This window comes from Squalius cephalus (assembly GCF_949319135.1).
Source record: "Squalius cephalus genome assembly, chromosome: 9".
In the NCBI taxonomy this organism is placed as follows: domain Eukaryota; kingdom Metazoa; phylum Chordata; class Actinopteri; order Cypriniformes; family Leuciscidae; genus Squalius; species Squalius cephalus.
Window position 1 is genome coordinate 20,343,923 of NC_137130.1, and position 22,880 is coordinate 20,366,802.

Here is a 22,880-nt window from a genome sequence, read left to right on the forward strand (position 1 = left end):
TTGAAGCAGCAAGTCACAAGAATAGTCTTAATTAAAAGCACAGTTTTGAAAGATCCGATTCATTCATTTTACAAATTTTACACAGATCAACTGTCTCGTCACGTATTTATTATACATGCACGAAAGTAATGCTATCTCAGTCCACTATGCTGTCAGTGAGAGTGGGGCTGTATCTCAAAACCCAGTGAGCTGCCTATCTAGACATAATTCCCTTACAGCCCCAAAGTGCTGAATTTTCGCGTTTTAGGTGCCCTAGTGTGCTGTCCAGCTAGGCTCCGCACTAGCTTTTGAGCCAGACAGGTCGCGAGCGAGACTTCCGGTGAGTGTTGCGTGGCTGTAAACTGTTTTGATTGAGTTCAGCGTTTCAGATCCAGACGCTCCTCTCTGCGGCAGAGCCAAATGAACGCCCTCGTTTCATTTACCTCCAGACATGACAGCACTGAAATGATGCAGTATTTAAATATCCCATCCTCACGAGACATGGATAACATCCACAGGAGAATATTAAAGGAGTGAATAACTGTTACCGTGAGCACTATTTTGTACTGAACCGGATTGTTAGCTTAGCTGGCTAGCAGATAGATTTTCAGTCTCTGCTGCTGCTGGGTGGTGTTGCCCGAGGACGGACATCAGCGATGGGAATCATTTTTACAAAGTTATGGAGGCTTTTTAACCACCAAGGTACGTCAAGCAGTATATTTTAAAACATATTTCGATGATTTTTTAACATTGACTTGCTATATGGGTTTTTATTAGCTAGCAAGTATTTGCTAAACTGCTACTGTAGTTTCGTTTTAAAACAGCGACGCCGGTGCTTATACGACTTAAATAATTATAAACATGTTGTACATTCTTCAAGGTAGAAATATTCTGTGAACGACTGTCATTGCTACATTAAAACAGTCGGTAAGGCTTCAATAAACTGGCTAATATGGTTTCAGACTGGCTGTTGACAGATACTCTACTGTCAGGGTCAGTCTCTGTGTTTGTGTAGGATGGAGACCTGATATCTTTATTTTTCAGTAATAGATAATTGTTAAGTGACGTGTCAAGCACTGTGATACGCTTATGTAATTCTCGTGTAAGATTAAATTTGGTAGGAAATGTAATTGTTCGCATTTTACCGTTGCTGTGGATAAAATATTGATATTATATTCCCCTATACGTGTTTGGTTTTATGTACTTCGTCTGGTATTGATAAAACATAACTCACCAGTGAGGACATATCAATATAAAGTGAATGTGAAAGCCAAATGTCAGCACTGACTATAGATTAACCTGCACCAGTAGTATGAATTCAAAAGTGAAACACCCATTTCAGCACTCTTTGCTTTTTTTTTTTTTTTAGCTAGATCATTTGTGCCTTTTTCCTCTGTGATATGTGCATGCTGGGCATTTTGCAACACTGGTCAGCCTGTGTGTCTCTGACAGTGGTTTAATCCTCAAAGCGCTGGGGTTTGTGTCAGCATTTCTTGTTACTCAACGTCCATGTGATAGCCAGTGGTCTCTCATTTATAATAAATGGTGTGGGATATTCATAAAGCATAATCTTGTTTGAAAGACTTGCACATCAGTGAATGAGGTACTGAGCATGTGCAAATTGCAACATAACCCAGTGGAACATTTCTCTTCGGTTCCTCTCACCTTACTCATTAGCAGAATAGATCATTGTGATATGGGTGAGCCGTGTAACATGAGAGTTTAGAGATTGTTGCCTGCAGTCAGATGCAGTACCACCAGTCTGTATTCATTCTTTTTGTTTAGATGTAGTGTAGTAAAAAAAATGTTTTGATTTTGAAAGAAGACTCATATACTGACCAAGGCCAAAGGTTGCTTTTATTTGATTGAAAATTGAAATACAGTAAAACATTTTTATATATACAGTAAAACATGTATATGAATAGGAAATCTTTTGTAACATTATAAATGTCTTTACTGTAACTTTTGATTCATTTAGTGTATCCTTGCAGAATAAAAGTATTAATTTATTTTAAAAACATTTTTAAATCTTAATCACCCCAAACTTTTAAGATGCTAAAATACTTTCACCCTAAATCCATGTTAAAGTAGTTTCACCTTTTTGTTGTGTTGACTGTTTCTGCATCACACAACACTGCTTAAATTCTTTCAGAACATTTCATGGAATAGACAGAACTGATAAGATGATATAACCAGAGCATGTGAATGGGTAAAATCTAACCTTCATATACGTTTTTTTTTTTCTCTTTGATTTTTCTTTTTTTTTTTTATTCTTCAGTTTCATGTCCCTTCTTGTGCAGGTTAGTATTCAACTTTCCAGGAACGAACTTTGAGAATTTGAGTTTAAGAATGTCTTTGAAATGTTTCTCTGTCTTTAGGTTAGGCCTAAATGTTTGAAAGTTGACACTGTAAATGCAACCCCACATTGTGATGAACCGGCTATTTTGTCTTTTTGTTTTAGTTGTCAACTTTGTACTGTGTTGCCACTATGTAATACATGCATTAATCATGCACAATGTGTGTTTATGCCTTGCAAAAAAAAAAAAACAACAACAAAAAAAAATGTCATATTGAAAATTGGTGCTGTGACTTCTACAAATAATCTGATGTCAAATATTAAAGTTGCCTGGCTGGTTACGTTATGATTAGGCCTAGTTGAAATTGCACAAATGACTTGTGATATTTGTAAGCAAAATAGAATGGTCTGAAAATTATACACATCGTATTCCACTGTTTTTACAGTTTCCAAAGGCTTATTTTAAAGCAGTATTATTTACAGATATCATTGTTATTAAAAAAGTGTTTTGGTTTTTGTGAAGAGATTGTTAAGATTATTTAATGTGGTGTGGTTGTGAACGTTAAAAGTACTGAAAAAAACTTTTATTGTTGAGAACTTTTCTTGTCTTTGAGTTCAGAGAGAAAGAGAGATCTGGAACCATGTGACTTTAGCCACCTCTTTAAATCTAAATGTCAGCCCAACTGTACATTTGAATGTGATACAACTCATACTTATGTATGATCTTGTTTTGTTTTGTTTTTTACTACAAAGACAAGGACTTGGTATCAGGCTATTTTGTATGTTCTTGTGAATACAAGGAATGAGAAAAAGAAAACATTTAATTGAAGTGCTAAAGCACATCTTTACAATACACCTTGACCTTTGGAGCCTCTTTGGCAAATGAATGCTTAGATGACATGATTATATCAGCTTTAAACTCTGAGTGTCATCAGTTTCAAAGTGTCTTTGTGAAAAGCATCTCTTTTCAGAATACTTTTATTTGACTGAGCTATGGCAGCTGTGAAAATAAATCTGCATTGTTTATCCTTTTGATCTTTCATTCAAAAAATGCACAAAATTCACTGAAGTAAAACAATTGAAACTGGGGGAGAACTGACATTAATAAATAAATGTTTTTCTCCAATGCATGTTGGACACAATTATTGGCACCCCTAGAAAGTAGGCTATATTTTCATTTCCGTTTATTTTTAGCACCAGGGTGACTAGGAGTATGAAATTGTCCAGCCATGACTTCCTGTTCCACGGGAGTATAAATGTGAGGAAAGTCAGGAAACACAAAAGGACATGTGTCTATGTCTTAATGCTTGGTGAGGAGGATAGTTTGAGTGGCCAAAGACTCTCCAAGGATCACAGCTGGAGAATTGTTGAGATTAGTTGAGTCTTGGGGTCAGAAAGCCTAGAATCTTTATCAAACAGCATCTACATTACCTCAAGTTATAGGGTTTGAAGAAAAATCCTCCTTGCTCATCCAAAAACAAACTCCAGCATATTGTCAGACACGACTGGAACTTCCAAAGGGACTTGGATGAAACAAAACAAAAAAAGAGCTTTTTGACAGCAAACCCACCAGATGGGTTTGGTGCAAACAGGGATAAACAGTACCCCATGTCCATCGTTCAATATACTGCTAGATCTTTAATGTTGTGGGCACTGATCTATATAAAATGACATATAGATCAGTGGTTGTGGGCTTTTTTTTTTGCTGGAGTTCCTGGACAACTTGTTCAGATACATGGTATAATGGAGTCTAGCAAATACCAACAGAAAAAAAAAACCTGGCTGCTTCTGCTAGAAATTGTATAATGGGCCGTGATTGGATCTTCCATCAGGGCAATGATCCAAAACAAACATCAAAATCAACACAAAAATGTGTCACTGAGCACAAAATTAAGCTTATGCCATGGCCATCCTAAGTTCCTAAATGAGTGGGATGAACTGAAGAGAAGGACCAACATGGATCTGGTAATCTGAAAGATCTGGAGAGATTCTGTATGGAGGAATGGTCTCTGATCTCTTGTCAGATGTTCTCCAAACTTATCAGGCATTATAGGAGAAGACTCAGAGCTGTTATCTTAGGAAAAGGACATTTCAATAATTGGGTGCCAATAATTGTGGCCAACGTGAACTAGACAAAATCTTTATTTCATAATGAGATTTTCCCCCATTTTTCATTGTTTCACTTTAATGATAGGTTAGAATTTTGTGAATTTCTGAATGAAAGATCAGAAGGATAAACAACGTAATTTATTTTCAAAGCCCCCTTTGATCATATTTACCAAGGGTGCCAGTAATTCTGGAGTTGCTGTATTACCTGAAAGAAGAATTATGAATATTTCTAAACTGGTTCATTCAATTGTTCCAGAATACATTTTACACAGATCTATGTCAGTCCTTTCATTATTCAGGCATAATTTTTCGACAATTTTATCATCATTTAGTTCTGTTTGTCACACCAGATTAGGGTTGCAAAATTTATTTATTTTAGTTTAGTTTATTTTCTACTCCCAAATAAGTCAGTTTTTTTTATTGTTTATTAGTTTGCATGCATGTCTGCTTATGACCAAACAATTTTTTTTTTTTTATGTTTGTATATGTTTGTATAAATTACATAAAATTTCCAATTATTTACCTTTAATTACTGTAAATTCCAATTTTCCAAATTGGAATATTAACAAAATTCCCCAGCTTAACTTCCCATGGAAAGTTTAATGCACAGATCCGATCTTTTTTTTTTTTTGTCCCTTCTGTTTACACTCACTTTAGATAGCACTGGTATCCGATATCTGTGTTTACATTAATTCCCGCCCAATATGATTTTTGGTGATCGTTTTACTATCCACATGGTAGACCATGGTTTTGAATGGTCGTGCTATTAAAATTATTTATATAATTCATGTTGGGTGGTCAGAATTATTTTCCAGCATGGACAAGATAACGTCATGACTCATGAATGTTTTGCACCGCAAAATCTGACGGAACAGATATAGTCCGGAAATAATTTTCGTTTACCTACAGCTCAGATCTAGAATTCTGAAGTGAAATAAAGTAGCTCTGTAATATATATGAATTTTTTTTTTGTATGAATTCGAATGAATTAACCAGCGAGAGAGCGAGTAACCCAATAGTGAAGCTTGTTGGTTTAATTACAGCGAAGTTATCACCTCATTGCTGATAAATATAATGTAGCTTCCAGTAGGCTGTTTTATTATAGAAGTCACGGGCAGAGGTCCTGAATCACTAGCGTAGCCAGAAAAGCATCTCTGGGTGTGCATAAGAAAAACTGGGTGTGCCACATTTGTTGTCAGATTAATGTGCAAAGAAAAATCCAACCCGGCGTATCACTAATTTACAGAATAGACTAGGCTGATGTGTAAAACTATACTCAGGCTCGTTAAATAACCATAAACCATAATCCAGCTTTTACATATTTAAATCTACATATTTATGGTATTTTAACCTTTATAAAGAGCATTTTTCCCTAATCGTTTTAAATATAGGCATATGCTTCATCTTTCATTTTAAATTCTTAAATTTGATCAACAAATTCAATTGGAATAATAAGACACCATATGGCTGTTACCAATCAAATGAATTAATTTACACTGAAAAATTTCAAGTGCATTAAATAATGTTATGAGATTGTTTTAAAAAAATTGAATATACAACAAATATGACATTGGAAAGAATGATAGCCTACTTTTAAACACAAAACTATACCACCAGTAGGGGGCGGCAGGTTAATGAGTGAGTTATTGAGTCATTTATTCAAATGATTGGTTCAAATGGCTGAATTGTTCTAGCCTAGAAATCTAGATGCACCCTAGCGGCAGCAAAATGTATTTTGCAGCCAGGGTAGTCTAGCAACTCTCCATTGACTTTCGAGCTGCAAAAACCTAAATTGGGTCAGGCCAATCACATCGTGTATAGAGTAGGCGGGGCGGGCTTAACATAATGACGACAGAGTTGCGGAGCAGCACGCGCTATAGTGCTTTCACATATGTTGCGTTTGCAGTAACTGATCCGCGGCTGTAGCCTACCACAAACACTGATTAAAATATACTTTTTTAAATACTTTTATACGATTTTTTTCGCATCCGATCTGAGCCAAATGTGGTTTTAAATCAGATATACATACATATCCGATATCTGAACATCCGACCTACGTCTAAACGCATATCCGATTCCTCATTCCCCTTTTATTAAGCCACCACAAGGCGGTGAGTCCGAGGACGACACGTTTATTAAAAAAGATATGGTTTTTAATGTTGTATTATGAGGCAGACGTGCCTGTATGCGCTTGCTCACAGCTTTTTATTGAGGTAAGAACTTGAGCCTATATTTATCTTTGTAAAGAAAAGGAATTGCACGAACACAGAAACATTCAGGACATAGGCGTAGCCACACCTAAAAATAGAATAAAAATGTTTTTCTAAACTTGTAAATTTAAAATGTAGCCTAATTTAATTTTTTTAATCAGTAGCCTATCGTTAAAAAAAATATCTGCCGACATTCGGACTGCCAACTAATCCGCAAACAACCGCTGACTGTCTGACGCCCGCTTCACAGATAGGCCTACTCCGTTTGCAGTGCGTATGCGGTACGTATTCTTTTCCGCACCCATGTTAAGCTTTCACACTGCACGCGGATGCGGTCCGGCGATCCGTCCCAGGTGCGGTGCGTATACAGCAGTGCAGCGATCGTTTCCGCACCAAGTCTATTTTTGCATAAAATAGTGTTTGTGTATTTTCATAAAATATGTCAAAATGTCCGACTTGGCGAGTATTTACATAAAGATTATGATCAGTGTATGCAGTGTTTTAAAGTTCAACTCAGGATTGAATTACTATTTTGACGACTGATTGTTAGGCTACTGAGTTTTAAATTGTGCAAATAGTCCATAGGGTTGTTCCAGTCTGGATATTCTCGATAGAGTAGGGCTACATCTCAAAATTTGGAAAGCCAACATGATCACATGAAAGTGCGTATCTATAGCACGAATGATATTTCTCGTGTCATTTATATGCCAAAAAGAGTTTTTGCGTGCAAATGATACGCACTGTAAACCCCTTGGGTAGGATTAGGGGTGTGGAGTGCGTGCGTATTACACGCCATGAAGTGCGTATCATATGCACGTGAAAACTGTTATCACATATGTACGCAAAAACTCTTTTTGGCTTATAAATGATACTAGAAATATCATTCGTGCTATAGATACGCACTTGGCTCGGAAAGCACGCAATTCAGATCGTGGTTTGTGATTGTTTGTTATAAGATTGTGATATGAAGTTTCGGGAAGATTGCCCTAGTGAACTCTGATTTAATTTCACTTTTTCTTTTAAATATTTTTTTTTTATCAAAATTGTACATGCATCAATTATCTGGAGTTTATTTCTAGCTAAATAAGTGTTGAATTTCACAAAATAAAGACAAAAAGGTGTCTGATATATGTATTATATCAAACCTAAACCTATTGGGCCTTTTTGTGGACAGGGGGGGCTGAAAAAAGTGCTGGCTCTTTTGCATGTGGCAGTCAGTTAAATTAGATTGAGATATTTGCATTAGCTATGTGCTTGTCGTCCATTGTCATGCATGATGAAACTGCAGTATGGAAAGTTCTGTTGCAACTAAGCATTGTCTTCTCTTGTGGAAACTATTTGGCCACCTTTACACACACTTATAAGTGTTACCACGTCACCTAGTCTCTAATGCCTTTGACGTGTCTGCAGGTGCAAACACTCATATCCGGAGTCAGTTACAGCTTGTATTGTTAGCCTATAGGTTAGAGTGTGAAAGTGGGTTACACCATAATCATCATAATATTAAAATAGAGATGCATTGCCAAGATACTGGGCATGAGTTAATTTTTAAAGTGTGTGGTTTGAAGCAATAAATTCAATTTGCTTAATATTTACAGATTATACAGCTGTATGTTTAACTGTACTAGGGAAAATTAGTCTAATTAATGCCAGTAGTCTATAAAACACTTTATTGGCAATAGAAAATCTTTTTGATCAAAATGAAAGGTTTCACAACTTGTAAATTGCTTCCTATTAGCCTATTTGTTGTTGTTGTTGTTATTATATTTATCATTATATCTGAATGATCAAAATAAGCATTTTTTCTGTCAAATTCAGAATTGTTTAGCTCAGTTGAATTGAGGCCATATGTGGAAAGTGTACTGTATTATCACATACACTACTGTTTGTGATAATGTAGGTAGTAAAACGTGCTTGTAATGGCAGTACTGGCTCCATTGGTCTCCAGCCTAAAACAAGTTTGACGTATGCATATTTTACTCTGTGGGTTTGGTCGTTATTCTGTTCTTTAGACCTGCTCAGTTCCTTGCTATTGTTAGTGTATAGGATGGCACATTTCTCAGTGACACATTCAAATACCTGTCATGCATATGTTTGTGTGTGTTAAATATTCTAGCTAATTTGACAACATTCAGAATCAAAGATGAATGTCTGCAATGCTGCGTATGATGAAAAGTGTTTCCTAAAATATTTAACAGTTTTTCTGTTGTTCCCCCAGAGCACAAAGTCATTATTGTTGGGCTGGACAATGCAGGAAAGACCACCATACTTTATCAGTTGTAAGTATTGCAAACAGTTCATTCTTCATTTTATAATATATTATAATGTAACATAATATGGCTGTAATTTGCTTGGTTTCATCATAACATGGCATATACCCTAACGCTGTATATGTATATTTCACAATATTACCATTTTAACCGATTCCAAATTTTTGAACAGTACTCTGTGTGTGTGTATATATATATATATATATATATATATATATATATATATATATATATACATACATACACATACACTGTATATAGGGGCTCTCAAGTGATTAAAATTCGATGTGTGTATATATATATATATATATATATATATATATATTTATATATCGGCCACCTTGCACTCTAAAGCCCGTTTCACACAGAGATTCCGGAAAGTACACCGATAATGTGTTCCGGGATTTGTGTGTCACATGAAGATCCCTTAAAGACACATGACATCAGGATGTGACGTGTAAATGCGTCTTCAGTTTGCTTATGATCTGCGATTTTGCGATCTGCGATCTTGCGATTATGATCTGCGATCACGCTCTTGCATTTTTTTTCTGACTCGATCATAACTGGTGCATCGTTCCACTAAGCTGGCTCCGCTTTAGCGTCATCACTGCGACACACCCCTTACGGCATTGATCCTGCCTTTTGTTCATATTCCGGGACTGATCCTGGCAATGTTACTAGGTCCCCATCCCGGGATCGATCCCAGGATTAATCCCGGGACGTGTTTGTGTTCGCACAGAAGGCACTCAAGCAATTATATGGCAATTTTCTGGGATCAACGTTTTGTGTGAAAGGGGCTTAAGATATCAGCATCTGTATTGGCTATTAAAAAAATCTATATTGGTCGACCACTAAACATTATAAAAAGTCTTTACTGTCACTTTTATATATTTACACGTGATGCCGTGATTACATCATGCAAATTACTCCCTTATTTTATAGTGCTTTCATATTTATGGTGTTATCCTATTTGTTGTTCATTTGGTGCTCATGTCGTTGTTGTAATCTCCAGCTCTATGAATGAGGTGGTGCACACTTCACCCACCATAGGCAGCAATGTGGAAGAGATTGTGGTCAATAATACTCATTTCCTGATGTGGGACATTGGTGGACAGGAATCACTGCGCTCCTCTTGGAACACTTACTACACTAACACAGAGGTAGCGACCTAAGACAACTGTAAAGTTACCTTGAATCGTAAAGGCTGTGTTGCATTAACTTGTTTCTCCTGTGTAGTTTGTGATCGTGGTGGTGGACAGCACAGACAGAGAGAGAATCTCAGTGACCAGAGAGGAGCTCTACAGGATGTTAGCCCATGAGGCGAGTATATGTATGTGTGGGGTTGTACTAGAGGTGGGCAATATACAAAAATATATATTGCTGTGCCGCACGGTCACGAAAGCTTATCATTTGAATGCGTTCAGTAAGTAGAGAAAGACAACGTTTCGCTATATTTGCGCGCTGTCAGAGAGATGGTTTCTGAGCTCTGTCTGAGAGACGGCGCACATGAAGCCGATGCTCTTTATGCGCGAGTTCTGAACTGAGTTCTTTTTGCCACGAAATTGGGCTTTAACGTTAAATACACACCATATGTCAAAATGGCCGTCTTTGCAAGTAAACGCAGTCATTTATGTCTTGAACTTAAACAGTTGAGAAAGAAAACACAAGTATATTGGATCCAAATATACCTGCCGTCATCTGTCATGTTAATCGAACAACAGAAAAGAGAATCTCTCACTGCTCTTGACTGAATCACTTTTGTAAAACCATAATAAGAATAAATGTATATTTAATTTACACAGTGAAGACTATGGAGTGTTTTTTGTACATAAAATTCATGTAGGCCTAGTATTTCTTATTTCTAGTGCTTGAAGTTTTTCAAGGAGATCTATTAAATTTGTGTCTTTGTTTGTTCTATTGTAGTTTGTTTTCCTATATGCTTGTATTTAGTTTCTTTGTTCTTTATCACTTTTTACCTGGTGATAAGAATTTTGGAATTTCAATGTTATCAACATTTTTTTATATAACATTTTTAAAGCAAAAGTAACTATTGTGATGTATATCATTATCGGGAAATAAAATGACTCATATCATGATTTAAGATGCTGGTCATATCGCCCACCCCTAGGTTGTACTTAGACTGTCTGGTTCGCTCTTTTGTGCCTTGACTTCCTGAATCCACTTCCTCTTTTCTCTTTATTAGGATCTGAAAAAAGCTGGTTTGTTGATTTTCGCCAACAAGCAAGATGTGAAGGGTTGTATGACTGTTGCTGAGATTTCCCAGAGTCTTCAGCTTACCTCTATCAAAGACCATCAGTGGCACATCCAGGCCTGCTGTGCCCTCACTGGAGAAGGGTAAGGCCACAAAAACCTACAGCAGAGCCACATGACAAACATGTACATTCAAAGATCCAGTTCAATATTATGTTCAGTCGAGATGATGTAATGAGTCACAGATTGTGTAAACGTCTGCTGTTCTAGTCATTTTGGCTGAATATAGAACTAGCAACGATAGAAGTGATGAATCCGCATTAGGCGTCTAAAAGTTGCATAGACAGCAATTGCTGTCAGACAAATGCAGACATGTCCTTGGGTTTCCAGTCCATGCTTGTTTTTAATATTAATCAAGTATAATATTCCATCCTTAGCCGCCGAATGTGGGATTTTTGCAACGGTTTTGAGCTTTAGATACGTTAAAAATATTTTATTTTATTTTATTATTTTATTACATAGTATTCAACATGTCGATCGGATGCGATGTATACCAAGCAAATCAGTGTATGCGCAAATTGAGAATTATTAATATATATACATATATATATATATAATAATAAAAAAAAAAAATATATATATATATATATATATATATATATATATATATATATATATAAATTATTTATTTATTTATTTTATTTTTTACTTTATCAGAAACACTTGATTATTTTAAAAAAACTTTTAAAAAGGCATGGTTATTGATAAATAATTAATTATTAATAAAATAAAAAAAATGGTCTCCATCTTTTTACTCAAATTATTGGCAGTCATTTGTCCTATATACATAGCTGTTTGTTATTTGCATTCATTTATTCATTCCACCATGGTGAAATTTCGGAGGATAAAGGCACTCTATTGGAGACACAAAATACATTTTGCAAGTCTGTGTGTGTAAAACACTACCTGGCTCAAGTATCACCGTTTAGTGCAAGATATGTGTCTTAACGGGGAAAAGACAGCAAGAGCTTCTCTCCAATGTTGCATTATGACTGCCACTAGGGCGAATTCCGGCATCCGTGCCAAAATCTTGTGTGCAGTGGAAAGGCTGCTTTTAAGGGCTTTAAGCAGACAGCTGTGGAAGCCCATATCCGCACCATAAGAAAACAAATCATGCTTTGGTAAATCATAAGTAAAAATGAACATTCAATGTTGAATTTGTGTTGTTATTGTCTTTTTTACTATTTCTCATTATTATCACATAAAAGTTAAAAATTATGAGAAAAAAGTATCTCATAATTTCAAATTCCATCATAATTCTGACAAACATAAAAAAGTTGCAATCATAAAATTCTGAAATAAAAAGTAATAATTATGCCAAAGAAGATCGTTTTGACTTAGTGTGTCATAATGATTTTATCTCATAATTTTGACTAATCTCATAATTATGATATACCAAAGCATATTCTCGTGTGGCAGTAATATATGCTTTCATAGACAACCCATGTATCAGTAAAGCAAATTCAAATTGTACCTTTCTAACCCCATTCTGACTGCTTTGTGGATGCATACAGAGACCTGGATGCACAGAAAATAATATTTAAAATGTGTTGCCATAAAAAAAAAGCCATAATATGATTCAGAAAGTCTGTATATTTCATAATGGAATGTATGAGCGGTCATTAACGTTTGCTGAGACTAAAATGCACCTCATTTAATGGCCAAGGTCATTAGTTCAGAGGCCTTTCCCTGACTAACAGGCAGAAAGCACAAATGTCTTTCTTTGTCTTCTTTAGAGAAAGAAAGAAAATAGGAGCATTGTTAACTGCCCGAGCTGAATGTCTCTTTCCTGTCCGCAGGCTCTGCCAGGGTCTAGAATGGATGATGTCACGGCTGCGAGTAAGATGACCTCAGGCTCAGACCTCAGATAGCAGTGTGCTCTCTCTGTCTTTCCCACCGGGTGTCGCTCACTGTGAAGGTGACTCAGCGACGTCACCAGAACTCGTTTGATTAATTTATTACAGATTATTGAGAACTGTGAATGAACAATCTGTAACTAACTCACTAAAATAAGTCAGGACTTGCAAAACAGCATAAACCCAGTGTTTTTCTGCACGGATGGCCATTGAAAGAGGAATAGGGTGGCACAGACCTTGGACTAAGAGAACTTGTCTCTAGCTGAGCGGATCCCTGCCTGGAGTGGCCTCGCTGCTTTACCCATCTACCTGACATGGTGTTGCCCAGTGTGTGCAGTCCAGTATTTTCATTAACCTTGTGCCTGCACCTGACTCTGTCTCCTCTGGGCTGAGGAGACACATTACCATGCAACAGGAGACTGCACTCATGTAAAATACAACTAAATAAAGTGTTTTTATCTGTCATGACAGATGTTTCACATTTTATTTCTCAACAGATTTTCTTATTACCCCTCACTGATTGTCCTTTTTTCAAAATTTACAACGTTGAAGTATTTGGTTACGTTCCACAGCTCTTTTGCCTCCTCTAGGGGGCATTGCATGGTTTGAAAGGACAGTGTCTCTTTTTAAAAATGAATTTAATTAGCGTACATGTTTAACCTGAAGAAAAACCTGATATGTTTAAGGAGGATCTGAACTTAATCTGGAAAGAACTTATTTTAATACATATCACAGAGTAGACCATACACATAATATTATCACAGAATTTTGACTTGATTTAGTAATTATTTGCACAGTACAGATACTTACTTTTTTTTTTTTAAACATTTACATTGTAAAGGGAAAGGTTTTTTTAAAAATATTTTTATGTGTATAGATTTTTTGCAATTGAATTCTGTGTCACTGGTGGCAAACTGCATTTTAAATCTAGTGCTTAAACTGGTCAAAGAATATGCAGAATGCCTTATTTACTGCATTGTCTTTAGATTAGGCATTGGTAATCGGTAATGTGGATCATCACGGTGAACAGACCTTGACAGACTTTTCTTTTTGGAATCTCTCTCTATATAAGATGATCTCATGTAGAACTTCAGTGCCTCATAATGCTGTTTAAAATACAACTATCTTGATAGTTATTTGTGTATCCATCTGAATCAGGAAAACACACTTGATAGGGTTGTTAGTACTCAAAACATGTTGATGTTGCGGTCTAGCTACTTACATTTAAATTTTAATTTCATGAGTCATGGTAAACAGGTTTTCTCTGGCACTGTATCTGGGTTTGTGTTTTGAAATGCTGTTTCCCTGAGTGAGAGATGTTGCTTTTATTTAAACTAGGAGTCATTGAAAGTGTTTTAATACCCATCCTCAGCTGTTCAGACCCCCTTATTACTTAACAATTTTCCAGTGACTAAGCTTTAAGACACTCAAAGCGTCATGTCACTGGATTGAAGTATTGTTCATAAGCTTAGTCAACAGTTGTCCATGTTTTCCTCTGTTCCGAGATGAAATTATTGCTTTTCCACCCTGTTAGTATGTCCTAATTAGTCCAATCTTTAAAATATTAACCCAATCAGTATTACATTTGTTTTATTATTAATGCCAACTTGTGCCACCCATACATGCACCCTGTTAGGCAAATTGCATGGAAAATCAATAAAATGTTCAAAAAGTAGTTGAATAGAATCATCAACCTAGAGTTCATCTCCCTTCAAATTTCCTCCCTGTTTGACCCCATTTTTGTATCTTTTATTCATTTCCAAGCCAGGAATATAGAGAAAATGAATTAGTTATTTCCACCCTGTTAGTCAATGACTGTTTATTTTTATATTTTAAGTTTTAATTTTTAAGATTTGATGTGTGTTTTTGTCATTTGTTTATTTTTTTTTTTATATTTATTTTAATCATTTATTTTCATTTTAGTTATTTTAGTATATCACGTTAAAATAAATGAAAATGAGAATTGTTGCCTTGGCAAATATTTTATTGTTCTGTTTTTATACTTCTTTATTTATAGCGTTCCATCACTGTTTGGTGTTCTGAAATAGAGGACAGAGGGAAACACTGAGCTGACACAGTCACAGCTGCCTCTGTCATTCACGTTCAGCTCAGTCATGCTGCCCCACCATGGAGATGTGGAGAACTGTAGGACTTTTGAGTGGAAATGGCTGGAGCACATTGTGATAAAATTGTTGTATATCTTGTGTCTCGAGGTGTATCAGCAAAGTATTGTTCAAACTGTTCCACTCAATGATATAATGGGTTTAAGGAAACATACCTCTGTGCCTAAACATCACCCCTTTACTGTCACTCAGGGTGCTTTAAAAATAGTGTCCGCTGTATTTTTGAGTGACCCTGAATAGTTTAATACTGTAAGGTATTCATCAGGATTAGATTCGGGTGAGACAGCAGCTGTCTGTCTGCTCAGAAGTGCTTGGGAGATGTTGTAGAGCACTTTCTAAAAAGCTATTTAATAATGACTCATCCTTAGATCATCATTATACTAGCTGTATAATGGACAGTCCACATGCATTGAGTCATTCTTATCTGTTTCTGAGTCACTCTTGATAGGATTGTAATTGGGTGGACAAGTCAGTTTATTTTACTCTTGATGTCAGCCTATGGGTTCCATGAACACTTGGATGTAAACCAGTGACCTCAAGAAGTTTCTCTAGCCATCTTCACAGATAAGACCCAATTTCCCCCCCAGGATCTCCACTACTCCCAAGACCTCCGCAGAACATCTTGCTGAATGTTGCATCCCTACATTCCCTCATTCAGAGAAACCAGGTATTTTCCAGTGTTTTCTTTTCTCTTCCTCATAGTTGTATTGCTGATGATTTGCTGAACAGGTGCACTTTTCTGAAGGGTCGCTAGTGTATATTTAGCTTTTGAAACCTGAGAATTCTGCCCACTGATTGGTGGATAGGGGCACATGATAACCGAAGTGCCGTTGCAGCTGTGAGCTTTTGCCCGGCGTTTCTCAGGAGGGAAGAGTTGGGGAGGCTCTGGCAGTTTGGGAAACGTTTTAACTTTAAAGTCACCGGTAAGCATAGGAAAAACCACAAAATCAAACAGCACACCAGATTTTACTCTCCAGCACTCTTTGCATGGCCTGCTCTGTTGGATTGACCATCTTCTACAGCCTGTTGGTAGATGGAAGTGATGCTGAGGGCGATGCTGGTCCTTTAACCACAGCCTGATAAAAATCATCTGACTTTATTGGCCACCATTGCAGGAACAACCAATTACTCAAAGCTGGAACTTATTCCTGGACTTTGTTTTTCTTGGAAGACTTTCTGAAGCAACTCACCTCATGGACAGGAGTTTGTTAAAGTCCCATCCAAATTCCTCTCAATCTTTCTGATGAAAAAGCATAGAAAAGCATTATTTCATATCATTTTCTGGGAGTTGGGTCCTAAAAAAGGGTAGTTAGTGGTCAGACCTAAAATTAACCTGTAGCCTCAGAAGGCATTGGAGCTCCACTAGCTAAACAAAGCCAGCCAATCAGCCTGCAGCATTGGCTTACATGACAAATAGCTGGAGCGATTCAGAGCAGCTGTCGCAAGGCTTCAGCCAGGAGGTGCTACGTTTTGGGGGGTCTTAGGTGTCAAACCCTCTCAACTAACAAGGCCTGCAGAAAAATTTCAGCACAAAATAAAATTTTTGCTTTTGTTGATCCACCCACGCTAAAGTGTCAGCTCAGTCAGAGGAAAACTGACACATTTTTGTCTTTGTTTAGGTTTGCAGGAATACATAAAGTGGAATAGGAGATTGGGACACGAGTGGATGGAAAGCGAGCACCTTCTTTACTGTAGGGTTGCTTAAATTCTACTGTAACCTTCTATAGTAAAGGTACGTCAACTTTTTAGTTTGGTTCTTTAACTTGAACACTGAAATTCATAGCCTGTTGTTAATGCCTCTTTGTAGAGTGTCCTTCAAGTCCTGGTGAATTTGAAAGCTTTATTTGCCATCTAAAGTATTCAAAAACACCTGTTTATTTCTCAGTGTCTGTGACAGGAATTAGTTCAATGCAGTTAGTAAATATTTACAAATATGTACTATACAGATTAGCACTTGCTAGTGTCTGATAGTCTTTCATTTGCTTGGGTAGACTCAATAAATCTGTTTGAAGATGGCATCAGAAGAAGAGTTTGAAGAGGAGATTGTGGAGGAGGAGGTAAGATACAAATTTAATACATTGCAATGCATATATTATCATTTATTTACCCTCATTCATTGAAAGAGTGACAGTAATGCCGCTCTACATTATTTCACTTTGCCCCTTAAATAGCTTATATAGGCTTTTCACATTAACGCCTCATAGATCTCAGTCCCATAGGTGTACTGGCGAACCCTATGAATAGTGGTCTATGATATCTCCACCGTCAGCAGTTCAGTATGAGCTGCCTTGTCGTATATGATTAGCATTGGATCCCATTTCAGATGACCTCTTCCTTGGAGGCTAGTGCACTAAATTCCATTCAATACATATTTCATTCCCAGTAATAAATGTATCTCTGCTTTCTTTTCAATAGATACAATTAATTTAATACCTTGACGAGATATCAATTACATACGTGGCAAACCATCCTTTACTTGATAGTAAATGACCCCTGCAGGAGTTTGTCATCATCTGATAACAAGATCTTATTATGAATGAACATGCTAATGTAATGTTTTCCTGATGGAAAGAAGCCTGAATGGAAATAACCATTGTTAGATATAATACTCTCACTTTTATACTAACAGTGGGATTATGTTCTGTTCAGAGCAGCTAATTCGCCCTGCAAGCTTCATTATGAGCAGAAAATCCCGTGTTATTTCAAACTTAATCGATTGGTTGCACAATTGGCATCATTTTACATATATACCATATTTGGAGGTATTTTGGCTGATTTACTTAAAACAACATTTATTGGGTTCTGATTTGAAATATGTTATTTAAATATGATTTCAGCCAGTCATTTTTTTAATAGAGCTAATTTTTAAGATTTAATCACAGCTCATCTTGAAGCTTCCAGCAGTTTTCATTTACCTCAATGTTTTTGTCGTGTTATTCATTGAAATTCTGTCTGTACATGTACATGTAAATTTGTCTATCTGAGTGTTCAATGGAAGAGTGAAAGCAGAAGGTTGATACTTTAATTCAGTATTTCCAAGAGAAATAGAGTTAAAGTAGACCTTGTATACTTTCATGTCCATTTCTATTGTAGATATCTTATAGGGGTTTACCAAACAATTGCATTAACCAAACTTTTCATTGATTAGGTGTTAGAGCTTTATTTTTGAAAGAACATTTTGAAAGAACAAATGCGTTTGGATTCCCCTTTAACATATGCAGGAAATGGAAATTCATCATCTTGCATTTTGAGCAGATGGAAATCTCAACACAATATTTTGAATTATATACGTTACACGCTCTGATTTCACTACTGCTTTCATTTACACTTAGAATAGAACCTGAAAGGTATCAGCGTTAATTAAGATGGCTTCTTTTATTGGATCTGAGGACAGCAGAGAATCACGTTTTGTTCTTTTATATTTTATTGATTTTTCAGATGCAGTCTATAAAATTATATAGACATTTTGTCAGAACTTATTATTTACAGGTATAGTGTTTTATAAATAAATGTGGCACTAATAAAAATCTATATATCAAAAGTTTTGTGGATTATTTTTATATGCTTATCTCCCCATTAATGGAAAAAGCAGCCTTCAGCTTTGGCTGAGTTGTTCTTTCAAGAGATACAAATATAGAAGTGGACATCTATGGCTGACTCGCAGGGAGGCAAATGAGACGAGCCGTGTTGTAAATTACACTCCTTTTGCTGTTAACGTCATGCTGTTAAAATGCTTGGGGGGGGGGGGAGGACCTGTGGAAAAAAACACCTGTAAGAGTTGGAGATAGAGATTGTGCTTCACAGGATATTCATTGAATTCACTGAATCTCCCATATCTTGTCTGTTAAGTGAAAGATAAAGAAAAATGGTATATAATGCACAGGCTAAAAAAACCTACATACTGTAAGAATTTTCTGCTGCCCGCTGGTCCAAATAAAGAAGCCTCTAGCTCCTGTAAATTCATAAATTTGGAGTGTTTTTTTTTCCTGCTCTGGTTTCAAATAGGTTTCTTACACGATCTTAGGCCTTGTGATGTTGTTGTCAGTGACGGTTTCAGAGAGTTCTGTCATGATATCTGACTAAAGACCAGTAGGGGATAGTTTATTCTCTGGACAGTTTGGGAGTCAAATGTATGTAGGTGTTTGTTTTGGAATTTGTTCCCTGACCCGCTGTTTCTATTTACTACCATGACAATAACGTTAGCTGCAAATAATAATAGTGGTGAGGTCATTAGGGCGCTAAAATGTTCTTAGCACTGGCCAGTCATACGGCTCTGTCAATCAGCGACAGAGCTCCACTGGGAAAAAAAAGCCTCATTAGTATATTTTTATTCCCTAAACAATTACTGGAGGATTCAGTTAACAGCAACTGGGGGTGGGGGTGGGGGGAGATACAGAGGCCATGAATCAAGAATTAGTTCCCATGACTTATTAATCCAAGTTATTGATTCGTTTTAATTTAGTTAAAGTGTGGGAATGAATCTGTTTTTTTAATTATTTTTTTATGTCATCTGCAGAACCAATATCAGGACCATTTTTCTCAGTATTTTTATGTAATTTTATCATGGTTATTGAAATAATATTTATGCACAGTTGCTTTGCAATCTACAGTACATAGTTTAAAACATAAATTTGGCATGTTAAGCTTAAAAGTTTATGTTTATTTTTTATTCTGAATGGCTATAAAAAAGTTGTGTAAAAAGTTATGCAAAAATAAAACCTTAAATATGTAAATTACTTAACCTATTTGTTGAACACACAGTGGTCTAATGCTGTTTTTGATTCTTCAGAGACCCACCAAATTAAGTAATTTGTTGATAAACCTGATATTAAACGTTCAATAAAAAATTAAGAAAAAGTAAAGTGTGAATGGTGGCAAGAAATATCAGTCAAACCGATTATTTTTCTATATCTTATTTTGTTATATGGTAAAAAATTACATGGAACCCTCTTATTAGCATGCTGAAATTATGCAAGACTGGTTAATGGATGACTTTGTAATGTAATTAATGTAAACATGAATAACAGGGCATATATCTGGAACAATGATAGACTTCGGTAAGCCTAGAGAGGATCCAAGTACATTAAATGTATTTCTGGTCAAAATGTGGATTTTAAGAAAGACTTCAGACATACAAAGAGGAGCACTCATATTACTATGAATAGGAAGAAGTGCAATGATGGCGGAATAAGTCCCGCCTTCTTAATAAAAGCCAATGCTTATGACTGCACATGCATCCAGCCTGAATCCAATTTTCACGATAAGAGCATTTAAAAAGCAAATCTAGGAGACAGCTGTTTGTTTCAATTATGAAATTTTATCGTAAGCTTGGTGAACAGCTTTGGAGAATTAGATGTTTCCCCATTCAGAGAGATGGGAGCTGTACTTTCATGACTGAAATGGCTGCCCGAGAGCTGTTTCAAAGATGGCCGCTGACTGAGTGAAATGAATTGCCTTAAAGGGAATTTAGGGGATTAAGGGATTTTATGCCTACGAGAACCAGAGCTGGAAAAAGTCACTTTTCTAGATTGTAGTGTTTTCCTGAAGTGTGTGATAGTAATTTTGAAAGCCCAGAGTTTTTCCTATATTTATAGTACTACTATGAGGAGGGTCCAACAATCACCACCACATCCACCTCAATGTCTCATGGTGTTGAGGTAAATGATCATCCCAGGTGAAACGGATCTGCGTCCCTCCCACATGCCATGGGGGCTATTCCATTCCTTCACATACTAGTTTAGTTTGTATTAGTTAGAACTATCCAAATGTTACCAACTTAAAGAGTGGATTATTAAACAAACTCCCTTGTTTAACAATTCATATGTCAGTAAAAATGTAATATTATGTCCAAATTAAATTCTTTGAGTAGCACATTTACAAAAAATAGCCCCCATGATACAGAGCCATGCAAATGCCATAGCGTTAATGAACAGTAAAAGTGTGGTAATAGAGCTTTCTTTATGTGAGTTAATGTGATGTTTACTTCAGTTTATATTTTTTTAAAGCTGTAGTAGTATGCGGTAACTAATGCTTTAAGAACTTTGTTTGACTGTCCCGAAAGAGGATTTTCTGTAGTTTTCTGCTTGTTTCCTTAAATAAACATTAACTGAATTACTATCTAGCCAATACTAATTTACTGACCTGTCTTTGAAATATGCTGTTTAACCTTTTCACTCATTTGCTATAAAAAGCCAAGTATTAATTTGCATGGTAAATTAAACTAACAAATTGTTTGCTGAAGACGTGGGAGGCAAGTGCTGCAAAATTAAATGTCAAAATTAAATTACCCTATCTTTACCCCATCCATTTTCTGTTTTTCGAATAAATCCATACATACAAAATTAGATGTACCAAACAGGCTTTGTGATTGCTTATAATGATAATGGAAATGAGGTATTTTGGTCCCACAAAACTGTGCCTCCAAGAGAGATGTAAAGTTCTCCAAAACAGTTTGGCCTTCAACGATGAAATACTGTAAATGTGAAAGATGTTAGAGATGTTTCTCATTTATAGCACCATTTGTCTTGAATGTTGATTGCTCTTCTTTTTTTTTAAGTCCGTACCAGGTGGACTTCCCAGACGGTCAGTCAGGAAGAAGGTGAAGGTGGACACCTCAAAGTTCATGACTCCTTACCTGGCACACAGCCAGAAGATGCTTGACCAGTACAGCCATGTAAGAAAATATTTTGTGCTATTAATCCACAAGGTTCCTTGACTGATGTTTTTTTCTTATTTCATTGAAATTAACTAGACTGTTAACGATCCCAAAGCCTCATAACTGTGAGTTACATTATTTGTGGGAGACAACAGAAACAGATTAGCATAAATTTAATGTGACCACATCATGTCCATAGGTCACAGTTTGAGAACCATAAAACCAGATACAGTATTTGATAGAAGTTCAAAAGTTTGGGACAGTAAGATTTGTATTTTTTAAGAAAGTAATCATTTTATTCAGCATGGATGCTTTTTGATCAAAAGACTTTTACATTAAAGAAAATCTGTTTTAAATAAATGCTGTTCTTTTTTATTCGATTCATCAAAGAATTTCATGGTTTCCACAAAAATATTAAGCATTTTCAATTTTAATAATAATAAAAAATGTTTCTTAATCACCAAATCAGCAAACTTTTACACAGTACTGTATTGTTTTGTATGCTTTTGTAGAATAAATACAGGGAGGAATATGATAAATCAAAGGGGCAGCCCTATGCCATTTCGGCTGACACACCTGAGATGATTCGTATCAAGAAGGCCCAGGAGCAGCTTAGTGAGGTATGTACCCTTTGTGGATCATATATTACTATATTCTGTCAGAATATAGTTTGCAAAATCTTCATGTTCACGTGGGCTATTTTTGAATATAGCTGATGCTTTTTGAAACCTCTTTAGTCTAAGCTCTTAATAAACAATGTACAGATAGCTTACTTCATGCAAAATTCTAGCTGATGCTGTGAATTTCGCTAACAATACATATTTTTTGATAAACCAGGTGAAATACCGTATGGAGGGACTGAAGGCCAAAACCACCAGCCTCTATGATGGTGAGGCTCGCGAGATTGCCCACGTGAAGCATGTCTCTGAGCTCATCAGCAAAGTAAGTGCTTGTGTCAAGATAGACTTGTGAATTCTAATTAATGTTTAATAATCAAGTTGAATAATAATAACAGAATTGTTTAAACTGTCAAAGCTTTAAGAAGGCATCCCCATAATGCTTTGCTAGAGAGACAGCACTGTAGGGAAAAGAACTAAGTGATTCAGTGCAC

At 36.1% G+C, this 22,880-nt stretch overlaps 2 protein-coding genes across 51 annotated transcripts in view; both read left to right on the forward strand.

Moving 5' to 3' along the window:
- Positions 1 to 115: 115 nt before the first annotated feature.
- On the forward strand, positions 116 to 13,471 carry arl5a (ADP-ribosylation factor-like 5A). The gene is made up of 6 exons (XM_079881057.1): positions 116 to 681; positions 8,813 to 8,873; positions 9,877 to 10,024; positions 10,101 to 10,184; positions 11,068 to 11,219; positions 12,935 to 13,471. The coding sequence occupies exons 1-6, from the start codon at positions 636 to 638 to the stop codon at positions 12,981 to 12,983; spliced, it is 540 nt and encodes a 179-aa protein (XP_079737183.1). The 5' UTR covers positions 116 to 635; the 3' UTR covers positions 12,984 to 13,471.
- Positions 13,472 to 15,911: 2,440 nt separating this feature from the next.
- Positions 15,912 to 22,880, forward strand: part of neb (nebulin) — a 61,800-nt gene continuing 54,831 nt past the window's right edge. For 49 of the 50 annotated variants that reach the window (XM_079881085.1, XM_079881108.1, XM_079881110.1 and 46 more), the window contains exons 1-7: positions 15,912 to 16,037; positions 16,734 to 16,846; positions 17,106 to 17,171; positions 20,709 to 20,771; positions 21,671 to 21,787; positions 22,282 to 22,389; positions 22,607 to 22,711. In XM_079881085.1, the coding sequence (XP_079737211.1) occupies positions 17,127 to 17,171; positions 20,709 to 20,771; positions 21,671 to 21,787; positions 22,282 to 22,389; positions 22,607 to 22,711 (438 nt within the window). In that variant the 5' untranslated portion in view covers positions 15,912 to 16,037; positions 16,734 to 16,846; positions 17,106 to 17,126. The remainder of the gene's footprint in view (positions 16,038 to 16,733; positions 16,847 to 17,105; positions 17,172 to 20,708; positions 20,772 to 21,670; positions 21,788 to 22,281; positions 22,390 to 22,606; positions 22,712 to 22,880) is intronic. The other variant, XM_079881096.1, reaches the window with a different exon arrangement.